The sequence below is a fragment of the Chanodichthys erythropterus genome, chromosome 20 (genome assembly GCF_024489055.1).
Source record: "Chanodichthys erythropterus isolate Z2021 chromosome 20, ASM2448905v1, whole genome shotgun sequence".
Taxonomy (NCBI): domain Eukaryota; kingdom Metazoa; phylum Chordata; class Actinopteri; order Cypriniformes; family Xenocyprididae; genus Chanodichthys; species Chanodichthys erythropterus.
In genome coordinates, this window is record NC_090240.1 from 3188991 (window position 1) to 3203169 (window position 14179).

At 36.2% G+C, this 14179-nt stretch overlaps 1 protein-coding gene across 6 annotated transcripts; it reads left to right on the forward strand.

The window, feature by feature from the left end:
• tafazzin (tafazzin, phospholipid-lysophospholipid transacylase) lies at positions 1-12006 on the forward strand. 6 transcript variants are annotated; one of them, XM_067370689.1, is made up of 11 exons: positions 1-130; positions 1450-1584; positions 1697-1825; positions 2034-2119; positions 8623-8716; positions 10165-10245; positions 10346-10387; positions 10474-10536; positions 10640-10692; positions 10786-10863; positions 10958-12006. In XM_067370689.1, exons 1-11 carry the CDS (start codon positions 28-30, stop codon positions 11057-11059), a joined length of 966 nt encoding a protein of 321 aa, XP_067226790.1. In that variant the 5' UTR covers positions 1-27; the 3' UTR covers positions 11060-12006. The 6 variants fall into 6 exon arrangements, with proteins under 6 accessions (XP_067226790.1, XP_067226792.1, XP_067226794.1 ...); XM_067370691.1 differs by lacking the exon at positions 1-130 and adding an exon at positions 275-1256; XM_067370693.1 differs by lacking the exon at positions 1-130 and adding an exon at positions 275-1133.
• The last annotated feature ends 2173 nt before the right edge of the window (positions 12007-14179 follow it).

A 14179-nucleotide genomic window follows, 5' to 3' on the forward strand; every position in this document is an offset into this window, starting at 1 on the left:
CAAGTGGACTTGCCCAGAGCTGCCGATATGGAAACTTGGGTAAAGTTGGTTTTATATTCGCACATTCGGACATCCGTATTCAATAGCCTTGTTAGTCACACTACATTGGACATTCAGTGGACATTCACAAGTAAATATGCCATTAAAACAATACTTGCCTATTTTGATCGATTGTGAAAAATGTTGTAAGTTGACAATCGTTGGTTGTCAATATCATGTCACTGCTTAAAATTCGCAAACATTAATTTATTGCACATTTATTGGAAAGTCTGAATTTATCAGAAGTCCGAATGTGCGAATATAAAACCAACTTTACCCAAGTATATGGAAGTGACATCAAATGACGCTGAGGTCGGTGTTGATCATGTACCCCGAGTTCACACGCCGAATGTCCGACCTTTGAGTGGCGTTCCAGACGTTTTCTTAGGAGGTGGGAAAAATCCAAATCCCGATCTGTCTGGAACGCAGAAAAATTGCATGCCCTTCAGTAGTCCTGTGACACTGTTTTGCCCTCCTAATATTATATCATCAGTACTATTTAGATTTATGTGTCGTTAGTAAAAATTCGCATACCGCAAGGCCAAGGACTACAAAACTACAACTCCCACGATCGCTCATGGTGGTATAGTATTTCCGGTGCCCCTGTATTTCTGCGCCCATCGGCTGACGAGTCGACGACTGGACGGACGGTGGGAAGTTTACAACTAACCTTACCTTTTACAATAGATCAAACTCACATTACAATGAACTTGGTTATTACAGACAATATCAAAACAACGAACTACATTCATAACTAAAATCAGTGCCATTATTTTGTTTACATTTTACGCTTTAGTTAAAAATGAGGAAGTTTCTCATGTTTTGACTTCTTTAGCATTCAGCAGATTTTATGTCACTTTTTTTCGCTGTGTTTTGTGTTCACACATCACACTATTTCTCAAGATTGTGTAATTTGTATTAACGGCTGCCACTTGTGTAAAGTTGGTTTTATATTCGCACATTCGGACTTCTGATAAATTCAGACTTTCCAATAAATGTGCAATAAATTAATGTTTGCGAATTTTAAGCAGTGACATGATATTGACAACCAACGATTGTCAACTTACAACATTTTTCACAGTCGATCAAAATAGGCAAGTATTGTTTTAATGGCATATTTACTTGTGAATGTCCACTGAATGTCCAATGTAGTGTGACTAACAAGTCTATTGAATACGGATGTCCGAATGTGCGAATATAAAACCAACTTTACCCAAGTACGGCTGCCAGGCTGCTCCTTTATTTTAGTTAGACATGTTGTTTATGTTTATGCTTAAACAAATCGTTCCCAAAATTATTACATGCCACATCTGATTCACCTGGATCAATTGTTTATTCAGCAAAACTGCATACATAAGACACGTAAATCCTTTCAAATGTTGAAGTCTGTTCTTTGCTTTGACGTCTTAGTGTGGGTGAATGCTGTCACTGTGGCGATGCCCTTGGAGGTGACATGGCCCTTCCCACAATGCCCCCGCCTGGGGTGGAGAATATCCAGCCGAGTGGTCATGGGAATGGTGGGCTCATACAGTTACCTTTGGACCAGTGAGTCTAATGTTTCTTCATATTTGTATCTTGAATAATGTGTGCTATGGACATAATGGACCTAAGACAGATATAACTGAATGACCTTCACTTAATTTATCTGACTCTGTAGAGTATTTTAACTCTTTGATGGTGCACAACCAGGATGTTTTGTTGGACCTGGTCGAAGAGCGTCCTCGGGAAACGCCTCTTATCACATTATGCAATCATCAGTCCTGTATGGATGATCCACACATCTGGGGTAGGCGGAGCCTCAGATACATGGATTAGAATAGATTTGCCAGTAGAAAATATAAATGCAGTTATGGTGTTTTTCAGGAGTCCTGAAGCTCCGGAATCTATGGAACTTTAACAGGATGAGATGGTGTGTGAATGAAGGCATCATTTGGAGACTCATGTAACAGTGTTGTTAGTTCATATCATATCATTTGTTATCTGTGTGTGCCCAGGACACCTGCTGCCTCTGATATCTGTTTCACAAGAGAATTCCACTCCAGATTCTTCAGCAGAGGGAAATGTGTGCCTGTTGTTAGAGGTAAACTCATCTAATGCCACATTTTTTCATTTTTGCAGTCTCTTTTTTTATTTTGCATGGTTTTAAAAATGTTTATACTAAATCTAAATTCAGTCAATATGAAATTTTCAAACTAGTCTTATTTGCATGCCAAACTGAAACACTGATCAAATGGAATTTCTGAAATAGGCGTGTGCAGCGGAGTCAAAATCTGATTTTAATATCCATATTTAGATAAAACCGGAGGTGGCCGGGGCTTTGACCGGAAGTTCCGGAAATTACATGAGAAGCATTTTAGTTCTGTTCCCTTTCTAATTTTTATTTAACAAATACACCTTGTAGAACTATTAAAATATTTTTTTTATTATAATTAAAATTTTTCTTTAAATATCTTAAATAAATCAATACCAAATGTTAAATAAAATGGGGAACATTTTTTTTTATTTTTATTTCCCAAACAAATTTTATGAGTTGTGTCAGGACAATCATCCTCAACCTCAAATAAGAGGATTGTACATAATTTAGCTGATGGAAGCTGAAAGAAAATATTCAGTGAATGAAAATCGCTAAAACATTTTTGGTAACACTTGACAATAAGGTCTCATTTGTTAACATTAGTAAATGCATTTAACTATATTTATTAACATATCATGTTGCCTATCATATCGTACAAGAAATGTCAAGTAGTAGAACGTGTATGATTCGGTATCTTAGTTCATATTACTCTTGTCAAGCTCTTTTTTATAAGAGATGCACAAAGCAACAATGCAGCTATTTGGTTTGCGACTGCTGCGCTCATTTGATTCATAGAGTTGACAGTAATTTTTTGTATCATATTGTACAAGGTTTAAAACATTTAAATAGACATATTATCGAGTCGAAAATGTGTATGATGTAGTATTTTAGTTGATATTACTCCTGGCAGGCTCTGATTTCTGAGGCTATTGCTTTGCAAATAGGCATGCAATGCTATCAATTTTCATGTTGCAATCATTTTTTAAGCTTTTATCACTGTATACGGTATTAGTTGCAAAAAAGTGTTGTCATACTATAACAGGTTTAATAAAGCACTTTTTGTTATAAGAAAAAAGTTGAGAATTTAAATACAATAAAACAGTTCACAAAAAACGTATACGGTAAACATACACTAATCAGAAATAACATTAAGACCACCTTCCTAATATTGTGTCCCCCTTTTGTTGCCAAAATAGCCCTGACCCATTGAGGCATGGACTCCACTAGACCCCTGAAGGTGTGCTGTGGTGTCCTGTAAGGCAATCCTTAAAAATATTCTTGTTTGTCGTAACCCGACCCTGTCAATTTAGGACCGACTCAAATTTTTATTTATTTTTTTGCTCCGACCGATTTGCCGGTTGTAAATTTGTGTTAAGACCGACCAATTTTTAATTTTTTTTTACTCTTTAAACAAGTAATACAAAAGCAATAAAATTATATTAATTATATTTTAGTAAGTATTGTAAATATATAAATAGCCTAGGCCTACATACAAACGAAGGCTACATTCATTCTTTTAAATAAAAACCCATCATCATCTATGTTTACACTATTGGTTAACGGATGTCACACTATGGGCGGTGCGTTCGCTTCGTCTCAACCCGTTGAGAGACGAGACGTGCTGACAGATAAAATAATTACATGATTGTGATAGCCTACGTATATTTGTCTGATTTCTTCAAGCCATCGTATTTACCATGTTTACTATGGTAATAGCGTGCATAGTCTTGATCACACATCGGATCACAAACATAAGTAAGGCTATTTAAAACACTTGCTGCTGTCTGAAAGTGAGTTGAGCTAAAATGATCTTAAAAGTCTTTAATGCTGGTGTTAGCTGATAACCTACATGTAATCATCTGCCCCTCCGTCTCCACACACAGAAAAATCCGCCTTTGTTCGTAATCACTCCCTCCTCAAGCCCGAGCTGGTCCGCTTTGGACCAAGGTATTCGGTGGGCCGAAAAACCCGGGCAATTGGCCCCGAGGAAGCCCCGATGAGGCACGATCAAGCCCCGGAAGTGACAGTGGAAACGCGACTGGCCCTGGCACGCACTAGCACGCCCGCTTTAGGCCCGACAGTGGAAACACGGCTGCCCCGAAGGCATAGGTTGAAAGACCCAGTCAGTGACGTCCCGATATGCTAATTTGTTTAAATTCATACCTACGTAATCACCATCACCAAAAATGTACTTTTTTTTTTTTTTTTTACATTGAAACTTGGAAAAAAAAAATAGACCTACCTACCTTTTTTTTTTCTTTTTCTTTTTACTGTTACTGCAAACCAATATATTTTTAAGGATGGCCTAAGTTGCGAGGTGGGGCCTCCATGGATCGAACTTGTTTGTTCAGCACATCCCACAGATGCTTGATTAGATTGAGATCTGGGGAATTTGGAGGCCAAGTCAATACCTCAAACAAAAAAATCAACATTAACTTTAGCTCAAATTGCTCAAGAAGTTAATGCTAATTCTACAGTAGCTCGTCTGTTGGATCGTACCACACGGGCCAGCCTTTGCTCCCCACGTGCATCAGTGAGTCTTGGCTGCCCACGACCCTGTCCCTGGTTCACCACTGTTCCTTCCTTGGACCACAAGAGCTGCATTTTTTGAGATGCTCTGCCTCTGACCCAGTCATCTTGCAATCACAATTTGGCTCTTGTCAAACTCGCTCAAATCCTCACGCTTGCCCATTTTTCCTGCTTTTAACACATCAACTTTGAGGACAAAATGTTGACTTGCTGCCCAATATATCCCACCCATTAACAGGTGCCGTGATGAAGAGATAATCAGTGTTATTGTCACTGATCATAATGTTATGCTTGATCAGTGTATGCACTTTACAGTAAGGTCTCATTAGTTCAAGGTCAAGGTCAAGTTTATTTATATAGCCCTTTAAAACAACATAAATGCTGACCAAAGTGCTGCACAACATACAAGACAAAACATACTCATACAATACAATTTAAATACTAATAAAATATATTGAAAGAAAATAAAACAAAATTAATAAAATGAAGACAAAATAACATGGGAAATAAAACAAAATTTAAAACGAAAATGATCAAATTAAGCTTATGCCTGAGAAAAAAAGTATGTTTTAAGAGAAGGTTTTATTGTAGATAGAGTAGGGGGATAGTCTAATAGACAAAGGTAGGAAATTCCAGAGCTTAGGACCAAGAACTGAGAAAGCTCTGTCACCTTTGGATTTAAGTTGAGATTTTGAAACATTTAATATCATCTGGGTGGAAGATCTGAGCATTCTCACAGGAGAGTAGGAGTGGAGAAGGTCTGAAATATGAGAAGGGGCAAGACCATGAAGTGATTTAAAGTCCGCGTGAACCGAAAGTTGCAAATGACTTTTCTCCAGTGCTGTGACGTATTTCCAAGTGAAACGGAATATTGAATAGTGGGCAGAGTTTTACTTTAGCGCTCCTCCTCTCCATCTCTCGCTCATAGCAGACTAACGGTCGGAGGGGAGTGGTTTAAGCAATTTCAACCCAAGCTGTCAAACTGATGTCATTAGAGAAGGGGCACCGTTGCAGAGGAGCATTTTCAGATTTTGATTAAATATTACGAAGCCAAACAATTTTTTTGTGTGGATTGACTTGCACGGATGATTTGTTCACCACAAAACTAGCAATTTGAGCTAACAAAATAAATAAGTTCAATTTTGATTTCATGTGTACTTTAAATACAAATACTAAAACCTTAAAATCAACTCTGAATCGAACAGGTAACCAATGAAGTGATGCTAACAGGTGTAATATGTTCTCTCTTTTTTGTCCCTGTCTAAACGAGCTGCGGCATTCTGTACCAGTTGTAATCGCGAGAGCGAGGACTGATTTATTCCAGCGTATACAGCGTTACCACAGTCCAACCTGGTTGAGATGAAAGCATGAATAACGGTCTCCAAATCACTAAAACTCACTAAAAATATTTTTAAGCTTGCATAGTTAATGTTAGTTAATGCATTAACATTGACATTAACATTAATATTGAGCAACCTTTGTTATTGAAGTTATTATTCTTTGTTAAATAAAATACAACAGATCATTGTTAGTTCATGTTAGCTCTGGTCAATTAAATAATACAGTTACAACTTTTGATTTTAATAATGTATTATTAAATGTTGAAATTACATTAACTAAGATTAATAAATACTTTAAAAGTATTTTTAATTGTCAGTTTAACTAATCAATTAACTAATATTAACTATTGGAGCCTTATTGTAAAATGTTACTGAACAATAATAAAGAATCTGAATCTTTCAATCAATATCTAGGGCATTGTTGTAGTCCAGATTCAAATGTAAAAATGTTTAAAGCTGCAGTCCGCAACTTTTTTTGGTTAAAAAGATCGAAAATCAACTTTTGAACAAGTACATAACCAGCCAGTGTTCAAAACAATCGAATTATCTTGTCTCGATTCAGAACAGTAAGCTTGTAATAATGTTTTATAATAAGAGCGACATGGCGGATTTCCGCTGGAAATTCAAGCATGCAGCAGTTCCTCTGTGCATCATGTCCATAAACAAAGGAAGGAGTCCCGTCAAGAGGCTAGTCAGTTATATATATCAGCCGCCGGTAGCGGCACATTTATAGCCTTTTCTCACAGCAGCTGAAATAATTAAACTTAGCATTTTGATGGTGGATTGTAATCCACCAAGGTCCAAATGAAAATCATCAGTGACAACGGAGATTCAGCCGTAGACAAAAAGCAAAAGACTTTGGACTGTGGAGTAGATACAGAGGTTGAAATCTACAGGTAACGCTAATACACACTAAATACACAGTCACACAGTGCTGATGTTGTTAACAATAACAATTTGAGAACAATGTAACATAATTTGCACAGTTTGACATGATCCGAGCTAAGCGATCGTTAGATTTAATCATCATTGGCAGCGTGATTTATTGTAGGCCTAATGCTTTTTTCCTCAGTTGGTCAAAACAAGAGTGGCAGAAATGTTACGTACTTGTTCAGATGATATTTACCCGTGAAAATTCTTATATTGGTCATACTTTCAAGACATAGAATCTGTGAGTATCCACACTGGTGCGGTGACTGACAGCAAACATTAGATTCATCCGTGCTGACGAGCAGTGCCGTGGCACAATGCACGTACAGATAACTGTTCCGCATATGACTGCAATTGCATGTTTCAAACAGAGATGGCGACAAAGAGGAAAAACTGTGGACAGCAGCTTTAAGTTTGAAAATAAATTACCTTTAAGTCAAAGTATTTAAGTATTCGGTGCTGAGATAAAACACCATTGCAAATACAAAAATCTGACTGTTTAATACAGTTAAATAGTGTTAAGAAACAGAAAGTAGCACAGCTGCTTTGTTTAAAGGGGTTGCATTTCTGCTGTTCCATAAGCCAAAAAAATGAACGAATGAATGCTGTTCCATCAGCATTATCTGCTGTTAGAAAGTAAATGTGCAATTTCATTTAGTGCGTCTCTCCTTCTGCCGTGCACTTCCCATCCGTGTTGGGCTTGTTTACATAGAGTGCAGATGCAGTGTTGTACATTTAACCAGTTGATGGAAAAGTATTTTTAAAATGCATTCTAAAAATCTGAATAAATAATTATTCACGGTATTTCGAAGTGCCCACGACAACAATACCCAGCATATTCATTATGGTAATATGTAATATTACCGTATATCGTATATATGTCTATTTGCGATCATTGTGCTCATTTCATTTGAGTTCACTTCACACACTCATTATTATAGTGATATTAGACTTTTATATATTAGGGCTGGGAGAAAAATCGATTCATCTAACTATTGCGATTCTTTTTTTTCTTTTTCTTTTTTTTTACTATTTATAATCGATTTTCTTTTATTGCAGAATTGATTGGGAATTAAAAAAAAAAAAAACCTTTGACAAAATCATATTGCAACATTAAAATCTGTGTTAGCACTGCCACCAATGGAGAGAGAGAGCAGTTGTCATTATTTCAGCCTCATAGTATCATTATTTCTGATACAATAGTTCAAATTTTCATAGAAGTGCTAGGAAAAAAGTTTATGGATCAAATATAAACACTGATGTCTCAGGTAGGAATCAAAATAGTTATCGCCTTTTTCAAAACGGCGCTTCAAATAACGACTGTATCGTTTACATTGTTTCGCGCCACTAGGTGGCGACAAATGACTGTTAAAAAATGTGTTGGTCATTGAATCATTTGCTGCATCCAAAAAACTTAGGCAGCTAGCTTGTTGTCTCGCTGCCTTATAGGCAATGACTGCAGGCAGAGTTTGTGCATGAAGGCACCTCACGAAACTGATTTTGGACAGACTTCTGAAGCAGCGTAACAGTTTAATTATCTACAGCAAAATAGAGCAAGCTTTGGGGAGAACTAAACAAATATTTAATTACTACATTAGTAATTTCTCGCTAGTAATGACATCAGAAGTGGAAAACGTTGGTCAAAAATGTACATTTACACACAAACTAACCAGAAACCGCAACTTTGAGACGCCATCTTTCTGTTTCTAGCTCAACTGTCACCAAATGGAACGCATAGGATTATGGGATATCAAAGGCAGCGAAGGATACATCTATGCTGCCATCAAAAATCGATCAGATGAAGGTATCTCAGGAGACAGGAAGTGAAGCTAACATTGGATTCGGACGTGCCTTGATGCCTTCCTACCTCGGAATGCATCCTCCGAAGGCAGCATTTTTAAGATTTGGATGTAGCCATTTAGTCAAGAGAATGCAGTACTGTAATGTATGATGCTTCTGAAATAAAACTCAAAAAGATGTGATGAATTGTTTTTGTAAATATGACTCATCTTATACATAAGGCTGGGACAGTAAATAGATGCATTGCTATTCATGGAACGATTGTGAGATTTTCGGTATGCATTGCGATTCTCGCTCCTATCGATTCTGAGCTTAGTTTAACTACTAACAGCAGATGGCGCTCTAGGCTAGTTTTTAACCGCACACTCAAATGCTTACGAAAAAGAGCGTGTGTACGTCCACATAAGTGGTTAAATGTGCTTGTACCTCAGAATGTACGCAAAATTAATGTAAACACAGCCCATTGTGAACGCCCTTGTAATTTGCTTTAACTTTTTCAAACTTTATGAAAGACTATATTTTATGGAAGATTCAAGTGGTGTGTAAGTAATTAGAAGCAAGCACACAGAGTACGGCTGTGTCTAAAACCTGCAGCTCCATCTGCTGTTAAAAACTAAGCTCAGAATTGTTTGGAGAGAGAATCGCAATGCATAATAAAAACCTCAAAATCGATCCAGAATTATTTGAAGAATTGCGATGCATTGGTTTATTGTCCCAGCTTAGAAGATATACATCATGTAACAGTCAGTATAAGTGTATGATATAGCTTTTCCCCATGGTCTATTGTTAAAAAAACAAACAAATAAAAACTGCTATACATTGAATCGCAATACAGGTAGAATCACAGTTCTTAAAAATTGCAATGCATTTCTTATTGGCATCCAAGTATCGTGATGGTATCGAATCGGGAGATAGATGTATCCTCCCAGCCCTATTATATAGCAATAATATTATGCTATCCCCTGGCTTACCTGTTATCCAGCAAACACAAGAAGTGTGTTAAATATTTTTCCTATTATTCGGTAGAATTTGTTTTTAAAACATTATTTATGCCTTTCCCAATAAGGTAATCCGTTTCGGGCACATTCCTAGTCTGAAACATTTGACTTTTTAAAAGCAATATGTCTTGTATTGGAGGCAGATACTTGTGTTTACAGTAGTTCTTGTCACTAATGGTTTGGAAAAGAGATAGTAAAGAGTAAGATTAAGCTTAAACTTATGAGTGCTAAGGAATCCATTACAAAGTGCTCCGCAACAAAAGAAGAGTAATTTATCTCTACCTAATTGCTGCAACAGACTGTTAGATGTGATAAATGAGTACATGCTAATAGTACAGTTCTCAGTGCTTAAATCCAATTTGTATAAAACACTGGAGTTGATAAGGTTTTTAAGGTATTTATTTATTAATTAAGGTATTTTTTTTATGCATTAAACAGTCCCTCTGTTTTTTAGGAGATGGAGTCTATCAGAAAGGAATGGATTTCCTTTTGGAAAGGCTGAATCATGGGGAGTGGGTACACATATTTCCAGAGGGTATAGACAACAGAGGACACTCATAATTTTAACCCTAATATTTGTTTAGTGTACAACTTTCCTAATGGCTTAGAAAATATGGTACATTTTCTCCTCCCAGGTAAAGTTAACATGAGTGGAGAGTTCATGAGGATAAAATGGGGTAAGATTCATGCTCTAATAATTGGATACCATACCACTTATTTTACCCTGGTTTTTAGTTAAGTAAACCATTTTGTTTCTTGTCAGGAATTGGACGTTTGATTGCTGAGTGCTCTCTTCACCCAATCATTTTACCTATGTGGCATATAGGTAAGTTATGCATGTACAAGTTCAGGTGACATAAGTTGCTGCAATATTACTGATATTTGTTATTAATCAAATATTACTTGTTTATATACCATATTTTTTTCAGGTCTGAATGATGTCCTACCAAATCAAACTCCATACATCCCTCGAGTAGGACAGGTTAATACATATTTTCCTTCGGTGATGTGTCATAGCTCTTATTTTTCATTGTCACACTTAGCAGAACAGAGAGTTTACTTTCCTTTTGTGCAGCGAATAACTGTTCTAGTTGGAAAACCATTCACTGTCAGACATCTGGTGAATACAATGAGAGCTGAAAACACAAGTTCGGTAGGTGGTCATGTCGCATTGAGATGTGATGTACTGTTTAAAAAAGATAGTAAAGATAGTCCTGTAGTTGAGTACAAAATTGTTTTCTCTACAGATGGAAATGCGAAAAGCAGTGACAGACTTTATTCAGGGGGAATTCCTCAGTTTGAAAGCCCAGGCAGAGGCTCTTCATCACAGGATACAGAACCGCGCATAACAGTGAGGAACTCCTCGCAGGATAAAGGGCTATACAGTACATTACCCATCAACTAACACTGGCCTTACAATTCAGCATAGACATTGAGCAGAAAGAAACATACAAACTACATATGAAGAGGTTTACATAATCCTTTTAAGGAGTGTTATATCTGTGATGAAGTAACCGTATCTATTGATTTATGTGTGGACAATCAGATATGGGCTTAAGGAATGCAGAGCTCTTGAGTAGTGACTTTTTAAGCCATGTTCAGGACCTCAGGACACAGTTTGTGACTGGAAATGGCTTTTAGACTGTGGAGCACAATATGTTGCATTTTCCCCCAGTCTTGTTCTATTTAATTGTACAGAATACATGACCTATCAAAAAAAAAAAAAAAAAAAAATAGAATGATGAAAGTAGCTTATTTACTAGTAACACATGTCAGTGAGTCATTCTCCTTTTTTCTTTTTATTAATTTCCTCAAACATTTGAACATGTTAAATTTGTTTGCATGCTCAGTTGTCATAGCTGGATCGGTAATTGTCATGACAGACATATTAACAATGCCAAATTCTTGATTTACTGTGGGAATGCTAAAGAATTTAGTAAATCTTTTTTAATAACAGATTGAGACATTTGAAATGACTGTACTAGTTGTTAAGAGTTTTTATATTTGGTGCAGTATTTGACTGTACATGCACTGTAAATACAGAAATTTGACTTTGAACACAGAAGCTGTACTGAATTATTTCACAATGCACATACATTTCATTTGTGCCTAACCCACATAATTTTCATTCTCGTTTGCAATGATGGAACAGACAGAATATATAAAAATCTGCTGTACTATAATACTTAAAGTCATATCATGAAATGAGAATTGATTGGAAGCATGTGAAAGTTGACCATGTTTTGTTAAATACATTTTAGGGATAGACATTTGATCTTGTTCAAAATAAAAAATCAACTAAAATAAAAAGATAATACTGGCTACACTGTCATTTTTATAAAACATTATTTTACAGCTAATGTTACTTTCTTACAAGAGTACACTATTGAACCAGGGACAATAATAATTTAAAGGGGTTATGAACTGCATTTTGGTCTGGAACTTCATTAAAAAAATATAGCTGCAAGCAGTGATGGCGGGCCCAAGCCCAGTTGCACCGGCAACCCGGTGGCTTCAGGGCAACTGTGCGCAGTTGGCAATATGCATTTAAAACCTCCCTGAACTATCGTTTGTGCAACAGTCTTATGCTCCAAAAGCATGCTTTCATTAAATTTCAATATGTGTGGTATAAAAAATAAAATTATAAAATTAATAAATCGAGCCAAATCACAGAACCTGCAAAGATGATTTTAATATCAGTCTCAGGTAACAGTAAGGTACATGTCTACATTTTTCTGCTCACTTATGCAAGTTTATTTTAAACAGCCACTTTTATAAAATCAAGTGAAATTTACTTAGTGATTTTTAATAAATTTGAATTATATCAGTAAATAAAGACATGTGATCTACATGATGTTTGCAAACATGGCACATGACTTTCTATAACACCCATGTTGAGAAAACACACACTCTCCTTTGTAAAAACAGAATAAAGGTTTAAGTCTTGTATGAATCAGAACATGAAATCACATGTGTTGGTAATAATAATTGTAACTCAAATGACATTTCAAAAGTAGTCCTGTCCAAATAGTGATATAATGTCATGGTTCAATTTCAAATCAGTGTGAAGTTATCATTTGCAGTTCAATATTTCTATAAGTTCATCAAAAATACACACACATGCACACACAGGTTTGTATTGCTGTCTTAGGACATTGCATAGACTTCCATAGAAATTATCATTGACCTGATTTAAAATCAATCACCTAACACAACCCCTACTCCTAAAGGCCCGGTATACTTCAAACAAAGTTCTTTTTCATTCTTCGTCTAGGAGTAAAAGGAAGTTTGAAATGCGTGACAGCCGATATACTGTAAATGAACATCTGACGCCACCCACACTGCTGAGATCGACATTTAGATGAATATGTAAATATGTGCCGTGCACTTTCTTCTCAGTAACAAAATAAAACAACAAAACTTAGAAAACAGCAAGCATTTATTATAGAAAGCATAAGAAAAGCATCTAATCATAACAGCATGGGAATGTTAGCACGAGCTCTGCAAAGTGGCACAGTCACGTCTTCATGTAGCACTTTATTCAATAGATTGCTTAAAATCAAGCAGCTTTACAGTATCAAACATGAAAAACAGAGAGAGGGTGAAAAAAAATTCACATCCTGTTGGACTTCCTGTTGGTCAGAGCTAAAGACTGTAAATTAGAAAGTTGTCCGGCTTAATGAGATCAATCTGTGTTCAATCAAGTTTGTTGAATGTAGGTTAAACTAACCCCCCACTTTTTTTCAAAAGGTGGCGCTATAGAGGCCCTCCTTCCTGCCCGTTTCTGAGGCTTTGCCCATGTCTACTGGATGCCAATCCTGACATATGAGTCGAGTTTCATGCAATTTGAAGCATGCTAAGTGTCTCAAACCCATCCAAAACAAATATTGAAGTTTGATCTGTTACTATGGCAACAGTGTTTGAAAAATATTAAAAATCTTTTTACAGCTCAATTTGTTATGTCTTGACATTATTGTAATGAAGTTTGAAGCAAATTTTGAAAAATTTAAGGGTTATCTTAAAGCATTTTGAAAGTAACACACTTCCTGCTGCCAGTTGATGGCGCTATAACTTTGACTCATAATAGTCACATCCATGTGATCGGCTTCCTACAATGAGCACACAGCTGAAGTTTCATAAACATCAAACATACATGCAAACGTGTTTGATATTAGGGTGACCACCATCAAACAAACCAAATGTGGGACGATTACTAAGTTTGTGTGGGACAATGTGGGACATGTTACCAACAATAAAACACAACCTGAAGCTGTTATATAATGTCTATCTAACATTTGTATTATGTCTTTCAGCTGATAAAAATACTTTGTTCTTTAGTCACTTCCACAAAACACCATTACATCACAATATAACATAACATGTCTTTATTTTACATGTCATTTAAGTTAAACATCACTGACACTAAAGACAGCAGGCATCATGCAGATAACTATCTTTGAATTAGGTGA

Bases quoted from the DNA above. Each gene is read 5' to 3' on its own strand.
- tafazzin (XM_067370688.1), top strand. From the start codon at position 1,341: ATGCCACATCTGATTCACCTGGATCAATTGTTTATTCAGCAAAACTGC. The intron at 10,693-10,785 runs GTTAATACATAT...CCTTTTGTGCAG, and splicing joins ACATCCCTCGAGTAGGACAG to CGAATAACTGTTCTAGTTGG. The intron at 10,864-10,957 runs GTAGGTGGTCAT...TTTTCTCTACAG, and splicing joins GAGCTGAAAACACAAGTTCG to ATGGAAATGCGAAAAGCAGT.